The sequence below is a fragment of the Podarcis raffonei genome, chromosome 11 (assembly GCF_027172205.1).
Source record: "Podarcis raffonei isolate rPodRaf1 chromosome 11, rPodRaf1.pri, whole genome shotgun sequence".
Taxonomy (NCBI): Eukaryota; Metazoa; Chordata; class Lepidosauria; order Squamata; family Lacertidae; genus Podarcis; species Podarcis raffonei.
Window position 1 is genome coordinate 489949 of NC_070612.1, and position 16421 is coordinate 506369.

The 16421-nt window shown below is 45.6% G+C and overlaps 1 protein-coding gene across 1 annotated transcript; it reads left to right on the plus strand.

The window, feature by feature from the left end:
- Positions 1 to 1529: 1529 nt before the first annotated feature.
- LOC128423511 (B-cell differentiation antigen CD72-like) lies at positions 1530 to 12992 on the plus strand. Its single transcript, XM_053408733.1, has 5 exons — positions 1530 to 1936; positions 2217 to 2306; positions 3041 to 3343; positions 11628 to 11803; positions 12899 to 12992. The coding sequence occupies exons 1-5, from the start codon at positions 1708 to 1710 to the stop codon at positions 12986 to 12988; spliced, it is 888 nt and encodes a 295-aa protein (XP_053264708.1). The 5' UTR covers positions 1530 to 1707; the 3' UTR covers positions 12989 to 12992.
- The last annotated feature ends 3429 nt before the right edge of the window (positions 12993 to 16421 follow it).

Sequence of the window (16421 nt, forward strand, 5' to 3'; positions counted from 1 at the left end):
TGGTAACCTTAGCTTATCCGCCATGCAGTTTTTGCACTCACGATCTCTCCACCTGTTGGCATCCCACAATCTTCCCCTGCAGGTGGGGTTGGGGGATGTTTTGATCCTGGGGGTGGTGTCTGAAGGCAAAAGAGGCAACCATCTTTCTGAAACGAAGCGCTGGCGCTAGACTTGATGGACCTCCAACGAAGGTGAATGTGGGAAGGTTCAGGACAGACAAGAGAAAGACCGTCTTCACGCAGCGCAGTTAAACTGTGGAACCCCCAGGAGGCAGAGATGGCTACCAAATTGGGCGGCCACTGTGGATCCTGGCCACAGTGGTCACAGCTGGGGGCAGCAGCGCTTCCAAATCCCAGTTGCTGGAAGCCATAGGAAGGGGATATTCTCTGGTGCTCAAATCCCGCTTGCGGATTTCGCATAAGAGGCATCTGGTTGGCCACTGGGGGGGGGCAGGATGCTGGCCAGGATGGGGCGTTGGCCTGATCCAGCTGCAGGCTTTTCTTATTTTCAGATTTGTTTCTGGCAGCACCTGCCTGGGAGCCACATCTGCATTGCCTTGGGCTCCAGGATGAAAGAAGGGGGGGCAGGAATAAGAGAAAGGGAAAAAGGGAAGGAAAACAGACACCTGAGGGGGAGGTTAACAACATTTCCCTTCCCTAGTGCTTGCAGGGGACTATATGTCTGGGGGGGGGGTGCAGCATCCATTCCATAAGGGGTCAAGCCTTTGATGGGGGATGGACTGCAGGTATAATCATTTCAGTTATTTAAAAAAATCAGGCCACATGTTGCCTTCAATTTTTTAAGTTCCTTTTGTTAACAGAGAAATCTGAGGGTCCCTTGGACAGAAAACAAGGACACCAGCCAGGAATAGCAGAGCAAAAGAGCAGCCAGGAGGCTTGGTCTTGATTGAAGACTGTCACAACAGGACTCCCATCTGCCACAAGGTGGAACAAGATGGAAGCCCCAAACAAAAGAGCCCCCAAACTTTTATTAGCTGCTCATCCCCATGTTACACCCCCCCAAACTACATCACTCATACATCATGGTTACATCACGAAAGGGGAGGTCTGGGGGCAGGAATCTGAGCATCCTGGCCCCTGCCCCATGGTTCCCCTTGCCCTCCACCAAACACCCATCAAGTAGAACAAAAGAGATATTTACATTTCCCTCTTTCCCAGCCAAGTTCATCACACCCTAATAAGTTGAATTAATAATAATACCATATAGCTACTATCATAGGAAACATAGAATTTCAGGATTGGAAGAGACCCCAAGAATCATGTAGTCCAGCCCCTACATTGCAGGAATCGCACCTAAAGCACCCCTGACAGATGCCCAGTGCTTGAAATATCGCTCTGTACAAAAGCACCACCAACAAATGCAACCAAGTTGGGGAAGGAAGCAGCCAAGAAAGAGGAAGCCTCACGTTCTCTGCAACACTCTGCTGCTCCGCTGTGCACCGAGGGGCCATGCCTTGGGTCCCTTGACAGGCTTGCATGAGACTTTGACTTTGCATGCCAAATAGACGAGACACCAAGTGCTGTAGGAAGTCTGGTGCTCGTGGTTGGTTGACGGACCCTGTCAGATTTCAGTTTCTTTCGCTTGCCATCAATTTCATCTTTTCTTCAGACAGCCCAGGAGCTCCCAGCCAGCCAGGCCTCTCCCTTTGCCATCTGTTCAGGCACAGCAGGGCCTCCCCACCCCAGGATGGCACAGGATGTGACCTACACTGACCTGCAGTTCGTGAAGACCCCTCCGGAGAGGAGCCAGGAGAAAGGCACATGGAACCAAGTGGAGCAGCTCCGGATGCCCCCCTCCATGACTCACCCCTTGGCTCCTCTTCCAGACCCCGGAGAGGGAGAGCTGACCTATGAGAATGTCCAGGGCCCCCCTTGCCAGGAAGAGAGGACTCCCACTGCCACAGAGGGCACAGAAGGTGAGTGCCAGCCAGGTCTTAACCCCCCTGGATCCTCCACCTGCCATGAGGAGGCGTAGGATTTGGGGGCATTTTGGCCCATTACTTGTCTCTGCAGAGGAGGGGCCAGTCTGTTCCTTCCCCACAAATGAGATTGGCTACGATTGCAGCAGACAGGGAATTGGGGGCTGCCTTCAGCTCCCTGTCTCCACACAGCCCTCCCTCCAGGATCAGGCTTCCTTTGAGGGTTGACCCCATCCCACAGGAACCCCAAACTGACCCCACTGAGTTTCTCTTCCAGAGTCGGACCGTCGGACTTGGTACGCCATCTTGGCATTGTTGGCCGCCTGCCTCTTCCTTCTCACCGCCGCCATAGGACTGGGGGTCCGATGTGAGTAGCGGGTGCCCCCTGCCCAAGCCCACTGAGCTGATAAATGGGGGAGGGGGGAGAGCACCCTTGGGTGTTGCAGGCATTTGATGCAGAGCTTTCCCTGGAGCCTGAGCTCAGAGACAGACAGCCTGGCACCCTCCAGGCAGAGGGCCTTCTCCGTGGTGGCACCTGCCCTGTGGAACGCCCTCCCATCAGATGTCAAGGAAATAAACAACTATCTGACTTTGGCAAGACATCTGAAGGCAGCCCTGTTTTGGGAAGTTTTTAATGTCTGATGTTTTATTGTGCTTCTAATATTTTGTTGGGAGCTACCCAGAGTGGCTGGGAAAACCCAGCCAGATGGGCAGATTGTAAATAAAAAATTATTATTATTATTATTATTATTATTATTATTATTATTATTATTAATAATAATAATAATAATATAGACTCCAGTTCTCATAAGCCCTGGCCAGCATGGCCAGTGGTCAGGTTCAAGGGGAGCTGGAGCCCCACAACATCAGGAGTGCACCTCATCGTCTCCCCTGATGCAGGAAACATTTGTATAATACGTAAGACATGTATAGCCTGTGTTTGCATATCTCTGAGCAGCCGTTCCATTGGGCCAAGCCAGCCTGTGTGTGCCCCCATCCAACTGAGGCTGGCTCCCCTCTGCCACGCTGCTGCCTGGCACCTGAACATCCCTCCCCCTCCTCCCCCTCCTCCTCTCATGTCGTCCTGCTTGTGCTCTGCAGACTGGCAGGTCTCACGGCAGCTGCAGCAGGCGACTGAAGATGGCAGTGCCCTGGAACGGAGAATGGGCTCCCAGGAGGGCAGCCTGGCCCAGACCCAGGCCCAGCTGGAAGAGGCCCAGGAGGAGCTCCACTCCACCAACAGGACCCTCTGGAACTGCCTGGCTGCTGGGAACAGGACGCAGGAGCAGCTGAGGCAAGCCAACCAGAGCCTGACGCTCACGCAGAAGGAGAAGGAGAAGCTGCAGCAGCAGCTGGACCAGACCATGAAGAGTTTGGAGGAAGCCAAATCTTGCCAAAAGATTGGTATGTCCATTGCACTCTGCTCAGGAGGCTGGCAAGGCTGACAGGGCACCCCTTGTGTCCTTTCGCTTCACCTGCCCCTGTGGTGTTGGACTTGGCTGAGCTCATAGATGCCCCGTTTTGTGGGAATGTTCAGGGATGCAGGAGAGGATATATTGTTTGATTATAGCCTTTCCAACTTATGTTCACAAGTTCCACAATTTAGCAGAGTAACATTTCCCTTTTTAAACTCACAGCGGATGCGTTTGCTCAGGCTCGCTAAAGCCTCTATAATAACTGTTCTGGTATTTCCCCCTTATTCCCTCATAAAAGATAAGACACGACACAGTCTTTTATACAAGTATAGAAAGGTTTACTCACACATCATTCTGTTCCCAATCGGATCCCAGGAGGCAGACTTAGCTTAGAAAAGTAACATATACCTAGAAACTATATCATAGGAAGACAGTCCCTTTGTCCTCTCTTGGCTAAGCAGATGTTGCTTCTTTGATGCATGTAGTCAAAGAGAGAGAGATGGCTGCCCTGCCCTGAGCTTTTGTCGTTACCTGCACAGGTGAGGCCACGCCCACCTCTCGTCACATGCAGAGGAAGTCTGTCCCAGCCCAGAAGGAAACAGGAAGTTTACCTGCTGGCTGGACAAACATTCCTCCCCATGTGTAAACATGTTCACTCTAGGAATGTTGTACTTGACTGCTCTTGTGTTTCACATCCCACACATTTGGCAAGAGCTCAAAGTCTGGCTTACATTTTACTTTCATCATCCTTCTCCATCCCATTTTCCTTTAATGATAGTAGATGAATTTGCCATCCATGTCTTTCCTAAATTCCAGCTGCAATCCTTTGCACACTTGCCCTATTGAACACGATAAAGCCTGATTCAGAGTAAAGATGGCTGCAGGGATGTGGGCACAGGCAGGATTTTTGTTAGGGGGGCAGAACTGACCTGATTGCTCAGCTAGTTAAGTATTTCTATTGTTTTACTTGATCTAGGGGGGAAGCTGCCCCACCTTGGCTGTGCCCATAGCAGGGTAGGAGGCGCCACATGGCACAGGCTTGAGTGCCTTGGAAGAAGAAAATATCACTAACACATGAGGAGAATCAGGCTACTCTCTGTACGCTTTGGCTGCAACTCCCTACATTATGTACAGAAGAATGCAAGTCCCAACCCTTCCTCCGGGTTAGAGCCAAGCACCTGAGGAAATATAACAGGAAGGAAGGGCCTGAAAAGCAAGATGATCACCGCAACACCATAGTCGCCTTTGACTGGACCTCACCGTCCAGGGGTCCTTTACCTTTTACCTGTCCCCATAGCCCATCCTGTGTGGACATGATTCACGTCATCCACCCAGGTAGAAAGAATGTGGCAACTGGGCAATTTTTCTTCTTTTTTTTTATATAAGATTTTTATTAAGATTTTTACATTACAAAAAATAAAAACAAACAGAAAAAGAAAAAAGAAATCTTTCCATCACATTATTTTTCATTTACTTGTTTCTTGGACCTCCTCATACCTCTCTTTTTTGTATTCCAATTCAATTTATTAGCTCAACAATTAGTTTCCCTCTTTATTCTACCCAAATCTTTATTCTTAAATTGTTGTGATCTTGAAATTTTACTTTTATAAACCCATTTTTTCATATTCTTTTAACCCATTACAGCTAGAAACCTCTTAATTTTAATCCAACATTATTCTAAAGTTCATTAATTTTACAATATCTCTGTAAATAATCTTTAAATTTCTTCCAATCTTCTTCCACTGACTCTTCCCCCTGATCTCGGATCCTGCCGGTCATTTCCGCCAATTCCATATAGTCCATCACCTTCATCTGCCATTCTTCCAAAGTGGGTAGATCTTGTGTCTTCCAATATTTTGCAATAAGTATTCTTGCTGCTGTTGTGGCATACATAAAGAAAGTTCTGTCCTTCTTTAACACCGATTGGTCAACTATGCCCAGGAGAAAGGCCTCTGGTTTCTTCAAGAAGGTATATTTAAATACCTTTTTCAGTTCATTATATATCGTCTCCCAGAAAGCCTTAATCCTTGGGCACGTCCACCAAAGGTGAAAGAATGTGCCTTCATTCTCTTTACATTTCCAACATTTATTATCAGGCAAATGATAAATTTTCGCAAGCTTGACCAGGGTCATGTACCACCTATAAATCATTTTCATAATATTTTCTCTTAAGGCATTACATGCCGTGAATTTCATACCTGTGGTCCACAACTGTTCCCAGTCAGCAAACATAATGTCATGTCCAACATCTTGTGCCCATTTAATCATTGCAGATTTAACCGTTTCATCCTGCGTATTCCATTTCAACAGCAAGTTATACATTTTTGACAAAATCTTAGTTTTGGGTTCTAACAATTCTGTTTCCAATTTAGATTTTTCCACCTGGAAGCCAACTTTCTTATCCAAATTATAAGCCTCCATTATCTGATAATAATGAAGCCAATCTCGCACTTTGTTCTTTAGTTTCTTAAAACTCTGCAATTTCAGTCTATTTCCTTCTTGTTCCAAAATTTCCCAATATTTCGGCCATTTAGCCTCCATATTGAGCTTTTTCTGAGCTTTCGCTTCCATCGGTGACAACCACCTTGGGGTTTTATTTTCCAATAGATCTTTATACCTTATCCAAACATTAAACAATGCTTTCCTAACAATATGGTTTTTAAATGCTTTATGCGCTTTGACCTTATCATACCACAGATATGCATGCCATCCAAATACATTATTGAAACCTTCCAAATCCAAAATGTCTGTGTTTTCAAGAAGTAGCCATTCTTTCAACCAGCAGAAAGCTGCTGATTCATAATAAAGTTTAAGGTCCGGCAGGGCAAATCCGCCTCTTTCCTTTGCATCCGTTAATATTTTAAATTTTATTCTAGGCTTCTTGCCCTGCCAGACAAATCTTGAAATATCTCTCTGCCACTTCTTGAAACAATCCATCTTGTCCACAATTTGCAATGCCTGAAACAAAAACAGCATTCTCGGCAATACATTCATTTTTATAGCTGCGATACGGCCCAGCAAAGAAAGTTTCAAATTTTACCATATTTCTAGATCTTTTTTCACTTCGCCCCAGCATTTTTCATAGTTATCTTTAAATAAATTCCCATTTTTTGCTGTCATATTGATCCCCAGGTATTTAACTTTCTTGACCACTGTTAAACCTGTCATATTCTGAAACCTCTCTCTCTCGGTTTGTGTTAATTTTTTCTCTAAAATCTTGGTTTTTGACTTGTTCAGTTTAAACCCAGCGACCTGACCAAATTCTTGAATCAGTTCTAAAACCCTTTTAGCACTAGATTCTGGCTCCTGTAGAGTCAATACTAAGTCATCTGCGAATGCTCTCAGTTTGTACTGTCTAACTCCGACCTGTATACCTTTAACCAACTGGTCCCTTCTGATCATATTCAGCAAAACCTCCAGAACCGATATAAAAAGCAATGGGGAAATTGGGCAACCTTGTCGTGTCCCTTTTTCTATTTTAAATTCTTCCGTCACCACATTGTTCACAATTAATTTTGCCTTTTGTTCTGAATATATTGCACTTATACCATTTTCAAAACCTTGGCCTACCCCCATACCCTGTAAGTTCTTTTTCATAAAAGTCCAAGAAATATTGTCAAAGGCTTTCTCCGCATCCACAAATATCAAAACTGCCTTAGTGTTTATATTCTCTTGCAATTTCTCTATAATGTTAATTATATTTCTCACATTATCAGAAAGATGTCTTCCTGGAAGAAAACCTGCTTGGTCTTTATGTATCACTTCCACTAACACCTTTTTTAGTCTTTTTGCTAAAATATCTGCAAATATTTTATAATCCACATTAAGCAGTGATATGGGACGGTAGCTCTTGAGCTGAGTCTTTTCAGTCTCTGTTTTCGGTACAAGTGTAATAAATGCTTCCTTCCACGACTCTGGTGCCATTTTCCCCTCCATTATTTCATTACAGACTTCTTTCAGAGGTTGCACTAGCCATTCCTTTAAAGATCTGTAGTATCTAGAAGTCAGTCCATCCGGTCCTGGAGATTTACCCAATTGCATGTTCTGAATGGCACCTTCTATCTCCTGTTCAGTTATTTTATCACTCAACATTAATTTGTTTTCTTGAGAGATTTTTTGTAGTCCATTTTTCATCAAAAATGGGTCTAAATCAATTTCTCTCTGTGGCCCTTGTGTATATAGTTGTTTAAAATACCTCTGGAAGCAATTTCTAATTTCAGCTGGGTTCTGTATATTCCTTCCTTCCACTTCTAAGTTTGTAATTGTGTTTTGTTTTTGTCTTTTTTTCATTTGCCAAGCCAAGAGTTTCCCACACTTATTGGCTGACTCAAATGTCTTTTGTCTCATTTGTTTAATTTTCCATTCAATCTCTTGATTCATCATTTTCATGAGTTCCACTTGGTATAACTTTATTTCTCTCAAAATCTCCTGCGACTTGGGTTTAACTCTCTTTTTTTTTCCCGCCTTCCTTTATTTTCTCCAAAAAATTTTCCCTCTTCTCATTCTGGATTCTCTTTTTTAATGCATTCTGTTGTATCAAGAACCCTCTCATAACTGCCTTACTAGCATCCCAGATTACTCTTTTTTCCACATCAGTATTCATATTTATCTCAAAGTAGTCTCTCAAGGTTTTTTTGGGCCTTCTTTAAAACTTCTTCATCTCTAAACAAGGTGTCATTCATCCTCCATCTGAAGGAGCCAGTTAATATTAATTTCATCTCCATCTTAACAGCATTATGGTCAGAGCAGGTTTTAGGGCAGATTTCCACTTTCTTAATCTTTGGTGCCATTCCTCTAGTTACCCATATTTGGTCAATTCTAGTCCATGTCATTTTGGCTTCAGAAAAGAAGGTTCCCTCCTTAGCCAAGGGGTTCTTTATTCTCCAAATGTCCACTAGATCCAAGTTGTCTGTCATCTCAAAAAAGGTCTTCGGTAGTCTACCATCCTTGGTGACTACCTGTTTTTGTGCTTTATGCATATGTGTAGATACCACTCCATTCATGTCTCCCAGCAACACGACATTGTAATCCATATAGTCCATCAGGGTCTCATGCAACCTTTTAAAAAATTCAGATTTCCCCTCATTTGGAGCATAAACACCTACTATCAAGAATTTCTCTCCCTGTATTTGAATTTTGACTGCCACAATTCTTCCTTGGTCATCTTTAAATATAAATTTCGGTTGCAATCTTTCTTTTACATATATGACAACTCCTCTTTTTTTCACTTTGTCCGATGAAATAAACTCCTGACCAAGTCTTTTGTTAACCAATAATTTCCTGTGTGATCTTGTTATATGGGTTTCTTGTAGACAAATCAAATCCAATTGCTCCTTTTTTAATAAATGAAACACAGATCTCCTCTTCTGAGGGGAGTTTAGACCATTACAATTCCAACTTAGTAGTTGCAGAGCCATGATGTAGGTACTATGCTTCTCCTCCAACTGCACCCAGTGCCTGTTCCTGTTCTGTTGGTGGTATCACCTTCTTCATGAGGTGCCTTATGAGGAACGGCTAAGGGAGCTGGGCATGTTTAGCCTGGAGAAGAGGAGGTTAAGGGGTGATATGATAGCCATGTTCAAATATATAAAAGGATGTCACATAGAGGAGGGAGAAAGGTTGTTTTCTGCTGCTCCAGAGAAGCGGACACGGAGCAATGGATCCAAACTACAAGAAAGAAGATTCCACCTAAACATTAGGAAGAACTTCCTGACAGTAAGAGCTGTTCGACAGTGGAATTTGCTGCCAAGGAGTGTGGTGGAGTCTCCTTCTTTGGAGGTCTTTAAGCAGAGGCTTGACAACCATATGTCAGGAGTGCTCTGATGGTGTTTCCTGCTTGGCAGGGGGTTGGACTCGATGGCCCTTGTGGTCTCTTCCAACTCTATGATTCTATGATTCTATGATTCTATGATTCTATGATTCAACCGCTCTTTTAATTCAGGAGGGAGATCTGGTATATCCAAGGTTTCGCTTACAAGTGTTCTTAGCTCTCCTTCAGCTTTCTTCTGCAGGTCTTCTCCGTGGTCTCTCCAAAATTTTGTTTTGTCGTCCTCTGATTTTATTCTTATCTTCTTGCCTTTATAACTGAAAGACAGACCTTGAGGGAATTCCCACCTAAAGAGGATTCCGTTACTTCTCAGCAGAGCAGTCAAGTCTTTATAAGTGGACCTAAGGTCCAGAAGATGTTTCGGAATATCCTTGAATAATTCCACTCTTGACTGATGTATTACCAAGGTTTTCTGAAAGTGCAGACTCAAAATTTTATCTCTCTCCTCTTTTGTTCGAAGGGTAATCAGACAGTCTCTTACTTTGTTCTTTCTCCCTCCTTTCCCAAGTCTGAAAGCACTCACTATCTTGAAACTGTCCTTCTCTAAATCTGGATTCCAAAAGTCTGCAAATTCCTTTGTAAGGAATTCAATCAAATTATTCTTCTCCAATTCAGGGACCACTCTGACCCTTAAATTTGTCTGTTTCACTCAGTTCAATCATAGAAAGAGTTGATTTGTGATCCTGTAGTTGTCTATGTATTGGTGGTATCTTCTCTTCTACCACAGTGGCTGTGTAGGTTGCAATTTCTTTTGCCTCATCAGCTGTCTTTCGTATTGAAGATGATTCCTGAACTAATCTCTGGATAGTCTCAGTATTAGTATTTACTTTCTGACCCAAATTATTGATACTTGTGGTGTTTTGATTAATACTTGTGGTGTTCTGATCGATTTTATTCGGTGCCTTGGCAAGTTGTCCACTTATTTTGTCCAAAGACTCATTTATTTTACTCAGAGCCTGAGCCAAGGCATCAGCAGCAGCCATACCTTTAGGTTTAGATTGTGCCAATGGGGTTGTTGGCAAGCCAGAGGAACTGGGTACCGAACCTCTCCTTTGCAGCCCAATGTCTGTATGCACTACTTTCCCAGATCTGGTTGCTTGTTGAGACTCTAATTTGTCTTTCCCATCAGCCATGACCTCCAAATAAAAGCCAAGGTCAGTCACACATTCAAAATCAGAGTCAGAGTCTGTCAAGGTCAGTCACACACTCAGAGACAAAGCTTATTTTGAAATGGAAAATTCCCTTAATCCAGCTGCAGTTGCAGCAAATTGAAAGTTCCTCTAGGGGGACACAATGTTAGCAACAGCCAATAATGTTTTTAAAGTCACTTACTTTCCTTTTCATCCCCCAGTCTCCAAAGGACAACGTTTTTTTGTTTCAATTTATTTGTTAAATGTTACTTTAAAATCAGGAGAAACCAGTCAATAAAATTGTATCTTAATTGTATCCTCTAATTCAAAGTTAGTTGTTGCAAGGAAGAAATACTTTCAGCGACAACACACGTCCGAAAGCAATATTATTTGCAGTTCACAGCAACCGGTCTCAGGGGTTTGAGCAGTGGATTTAGCTGCTTTCTCTCTCTCTTTTTACAGGGAAAAACTGTTCAAATCTTTCCCCCCTCCTCCCCCTGCATCAGAGGGGGGCTGAAACTTGTTTGATGTTCGGATTGTAAACTTTAACGACGTCCTTTGAAATTCCTGCTTACAAATTCATTGCTTTACTTCTTTACAAAAAAACGGGAGGCAGACTTCCTTTTTATACCTCTCCGCCTTCGGTGCCAAATCTTTCAAGTCAATTCCTTTAATTGCCGAATTAACCTACTGACGGATCGTTGGTCTTGGTGTCAATTTTCAAGGAAGAAGGCAGCGCTCTCCGGCAACGGCTTAGCGGCTTCGCTCCACGGAACAAGCAGACGACTCACAGCACAGCGCCACTTCCCCGCTCAGCTCCGGGACCCAAAACTGGGCTCCTTTGCCGATTGGGGGGGGCGCAAAAAGGTGCCCGCCAAGTCCCACAGCCACAGGCTTCACCCGCCTGTGGTTTTTAAGGGTCCCCGCTGCGCCGTAGCGGTAAGAACCCCAGTTTCCGCGGAGCCAGTCCCCTCCGTTTAAGGGGAATCAGCCATTTTCCGATGGCGCCACCCCGGAAGTCCCCAACTGGGCAATTTTTCTTGTGTGCATCTGCCTGCACTCAGGTCCGTCCTATCTGTCTCTGCTCAGCGGCTGGCATGGTCGGCCACGCGGTCTGAACTGGGCCCAACACAGGTGCTTTTCAGAAGGTCCTTGTCTCTGGATTGGGAACATACACCCTCTCTCCCTCATAGACTCTCAGCCCATGGACGGGGACAGATCTGGGTCCCACTGGAGTGGCTCCCACCCTAAGCCGGCCTGAGACCACGTGGCTTTCAGCTCAACGCCTTCCTTTGACCTTCTCTTGTCTTCCTTAGGCTGCTGTCCCCATGGATGGAATCTCTTCAGGTGGAAATGCCTGTGGATTTCATCTTCATGGGAAAAGAAGAGTTGGGAGGAAAGCCAGGAAGCCTGCAAGAGGAAATCATCTCAGCTGCTTGTTTTGAAGCCCTGGAGTGCAAAAGAACTATGGGATGCCACATTCATTGATAAGGTAATACCTTTGGGGTGCCAATGCCTCAGACTTTAAGGAAGGGGGCTGCTGGGGCTGGGGAGTCAAGCCCAGAGTCTAACCATTACAGATCATGAAGAAATATCCACCAGGACAGGGAGGCCTGTGCCCTGGGCAGGGGTCAACCTGGTCACTCCCCAGAAATGACCCTGGCTGCAGTGTGACCTAGAAGTGAAGCTGCAGCATGGGAAGCCAGAGAGGCAGCGCACGATAGGATCCAAGGCAGCTGTGAAGCCCTTCATCATAGGCTCAGGTACTAACCATAACGGCTTCCCAAAGTGTCTAGCAAAGTTTCCCTGGTGGCAGACGACAAGAACCGTAGCCACACTCAAATGCCCAGTCAAGAATTACTTTATGCAAGCATTTGGTTATACAAGCATTTTCAGTTACTATTATCTACAAACTATTTACAGTCCTTCTTCCTCTTTTTGGCACGGTATACTTTCAGTCTAGTAGTAAACAGTCCTGATACAGCAAACTCATAGTATCAGCAGCACACTTCCCCATATCTCCAAACCAGCTGTAAGCATGCGTACTAACAGCGTATGTGTGCTCTCCTCGTGCCTCACATTGCAAACTCATCTTCCTCCTTTTTAATTCCATCTCCAGCTGACACCAATTAAGCTTGGAGTGCCACTCCTACACATTGAAGAAACTTCTGGAACACTTTTTTTAAGTTTCCAGGAACTGTTAATCTGTTTCGTGAAGAATGTATTCCTAACACATATATGTGCACTGCAAATAGACCATATGTCATAAAGACACCACAGTCTCCTCTGTGCCTCATTTCCAAAAGGAGACACAAAACCCGGGTGAGTGCCTGAAACCCTTGGGATCTCGCACCCCTCAGAGATTGAGGCTCAGAGATGCAACAGTAGACCTTGGCTGGAGATAAGATTAGCCAACTCTCCAGTCCCAGAGCTGGGAAGGGGTGTTGTGGAGGATTCTGGGATGGGTTTCCTGTGGACTATTAGTAACTGTATTGGTTCTGCATATATGAGACTCTTAAAAAGGGAGGAAGGAGAGATCCATTGGGAAGGAGGTCTTTCCCTGTTAATATTTTATTCTTTCTCCTAGAGTGATCAATACTGGATTGGACTTAAAACAAGCTGGGGCTCCCTGAAAAGCTCTTGGAAATGGATTGATGGTAGGGGCTTTGAAGAGTAAGTGGAAGAGAGACCATCCCTTTGCTACCCATCAAGTCAGATTTGCTGGGGCTGAACAGAGCAGAGTTCCTTCCGTCAGCCCCCCCCCCCCAGAATCTGCACCCTGCAGCCTTTTCCCTTCTTTTAGGGCTCATCCCCACAGAAACACGCTCTTTACCAATGGAAACAATTCCACAGAAAACCCAGGTTGACTTTTGCTCCAATTCACTGGTCAAGACTGGGATTTCCTGGGGGAAGTTGCAGGGCAAAAAAGAAAGATGCTGAAACATGGACTGGGAAAGTGTGGGTCTGTGCCTAGAAAGTGTGGGGCCAAAGAGAAGTCTGATTGAGTCCATGGAGAGTCAAACCACTGGTTGCTTGAGGCTGACGCCCTCCACTGAGGAGCAGCAGCAGATTTCTCCACTTGCCTCAAGCCACACAAAACCCAGACTTCTCTAAATAAGTAAATAAATTGTCCAGCAGCACCTTAGAGGCCAGCTCAGTTTGTTCTGGGGATAAGCTTTCGTGTGCATACACACTTCTTCAGATACCTTTGTTCTGGGTATAAGCACACGAAAGTCTATACCCAGAACAAACTTCGTTGCTCTCTAAGGTGCTACTGGACAATTTATTTATTTATTTCGACTGCGTCAGACCAGCACGGCTACCTACCTGAATCCAGACTTCTCTGTACGCACATCAAGTGAGGCATGATCAGAGTTTTGCCCCACCCCTGCTCTTTCGGCAAAACCAGCAAGCTCAGATCCATAGTGGTGCAGTGATAGGGTTGCTGTTTCTTGAAGTGCAAAAAAAGAGGACAGCCCGAGCCTCTGCCAGCCTGAGCCGGGGAAAGAGGCGTGCAAGAGTGTGGGACAGTGTGCCTTTTTTCCTGGCTCGGGCTGGCAGTGGCCACAGTGTGCAGAGCAGCCCAAGCCCAAGTCACTGTCCAAACCTGGACATTTCCTTTAACATGTAAAAATTCCCCAAAGAGGACCCTATGATGGAGCAACCTTCCTTTGCTAAGTTAATGGCTTGAAATGGGTGGTGGATGCTTTCTGAAGGGGAGCTGATGGTTGGGGAAGATCTGGAGATGTCTCTAGTGTTGGCCATCAGAGCTTTGATTTAGACACACACACTGGTCCTGCCTGAGGGGAGGGATTGATGAGTGTGTGCGTGTTGGGGCATTAGAGGTAGCAAAACTGAAGGCATCTAGGGGTGCAGATCCCATCTCACCCCTGGCATCTGATCTGCTGAATGCTGGGAGCACTGGCACTGCTTATGATCTACTTATATATTAATAAATGCACTCCAGGAACTTCTCGCCACTGGGGGGGGGGTATCGAGTGCCAAACAATATTTTTCCCAGGAGACACTGAGGCATTTTTGAGGTTTTCTGGAAAGTCTTATTTTTTTCAAAAGTGTGCCCAGCCTATTCAGAACAAAACCTTTCCAGGACAATAATTGGGGAGCAAAGCAATAATTCAGATATGAAATCAGTCCAAGTGACCCTGAAGGCTCTGCTCTGCCTCCACGGTCTCTGAATTCCAGGGGCTGGAACCACATGAGGGGAGCCTTGCTTTGGAGCGTCCCGTTGGGGGCGTCAGATGGGCCACTGTGAGACCAGGAAGCTGGGCTAGATTTGCCCCCCTCCCTTGCCCTGATCTACCATGTAAATTGGGCAGTGCGTGTGAGAGTGGATCTGGCCGAGGGACAGGATTAGGCCAAATTTGACCGGTGCCCCACCACCACCTGCTGACGTCACAGTGACCTCAGGTGAGCATTTTTTGGCTATACGTCCATCATCCTCAGTCAGCATGAATGATGGACAGGGTTGGTGGGAGAGCTGAAGCCCAGAAACTCAGATAACGATGAATGGTGAAGAGGGATTGGGGCTCTTTGCCTTGACTGTCATCTTTGTCTTTCTAGAGCTGAAAATATTTGGACTTGTAGCAGCTCTAGCAGCTACTGCGTTCAAATGAGCAACGGAGCCCTGCAATGGTGTTCCTGTACAAATAGAATCAGATACATCTGCGAGAAGAAGGCTCAATAACCACAGCCAGTGTGAGCTCAGTAGGGCCAAAATATGTCCAAAGACCCCCGACAGGCAAGGCCTTCTCTGGAGGAGCCAGCATGCCTTTTCCCAGCAATGAACCCCCTTCCTGCCATCAGGCCTAACTTTTCTACCACATACACTGAATGTGTGTCTTGTGCTACTTGTAACAGCCATGGTTCCCCCATCCACGAATCCTGCAAACCATAGTTTGTTAGGGGTGCGGAGAGACCCCCTTCACAGAGCTACAGTTCCCAACTGTGTTGGCATCGCCAAAGAAGAAGAAGATGCAGCAGTGGCTGTGGCTGTAGACACCGATAAGGGAGAGACATGTTTTGTTGCAGCTGGGGCAGAGGTAGGTGCCTGGTTGTGTTGCTGCAGATGCACCAGGGCGTTCCTTCTCTCTTTGCTCCTCCCAGCGGTCATTCCTCTTCTGTGGATCCTGCTGTGGATACACACCTTCCGGTTTGCTAGTAAAGATGAATTACTGTGCTGCAAAATGATGCATGTCTAAAAAGCGTGTCACCACCAAGACCAGTTTGGAAAGCTGTGCCTTCCAGTCTCAGGCTCCGAATGGTTCCCTTCAGAGAGGGGCCTCCTCTCCACTCCCTCCCCGAGGCCGGAGGGCCAGGGGAACATGTCCAAGGTGACACAGCCTCTAGAGGGCCACTGTCAGATCCATTTACAGTGGGACCTCGGGTTACAGACTCCGCTAACCCAGAAATAGGACCTCGGGTTAAGAACATGGCTTCAGGATGAGAACAGAAATTGCGCAGCAGTGGCGCGGCGGCAGCAGGAGGCCCCATTAGCTAAAGTGGTGCTTCAGGTTAAGAACAGTTTCAGGTTGAGAATGGACCTCCAGAACGAATTAAGTTCTTAACCCGAGGTACCACTGTATTGGACCTGGAACACACGAAAGGAAAGGGGGGTTTATGGTGAGCTGCAAATGGCTTTATTCTCTCTCTACTCTTTTTGTTTCATTTCATTCTTCAAATTATTGCATTTTGTGTTTCTGATATTGTATTATGGTTTGTTCTTGCTGTTTTTTGCTTTGTAAGACCACTCAGGAAAATGTGACTTTCAGGCAACCGTATAACAAATTTTATTTATAATTATGAAGATTATACTATTGTTAAGAATACCAATACTACTAATAGTAATAATAAACATAAGATTGGACCCGAGTGTGAGCTCATGGCTGGTCCCTCTCCTTGGAGAAATGCTGTAACAAATCAGTGGGCACAACCTCCCCCCCCTTCTCTCTCTCTCTCTCTCTCTCTCTCTCTCTCTCTCTCTCTCTCTCTCTCTCACACACACACACACACACACACAGAATCGGAACTTGGCCTCCACAGTGACATTCATTTGCTGGAGTCCAGGGCAGGACAGGGCAGGCTCTTACAAC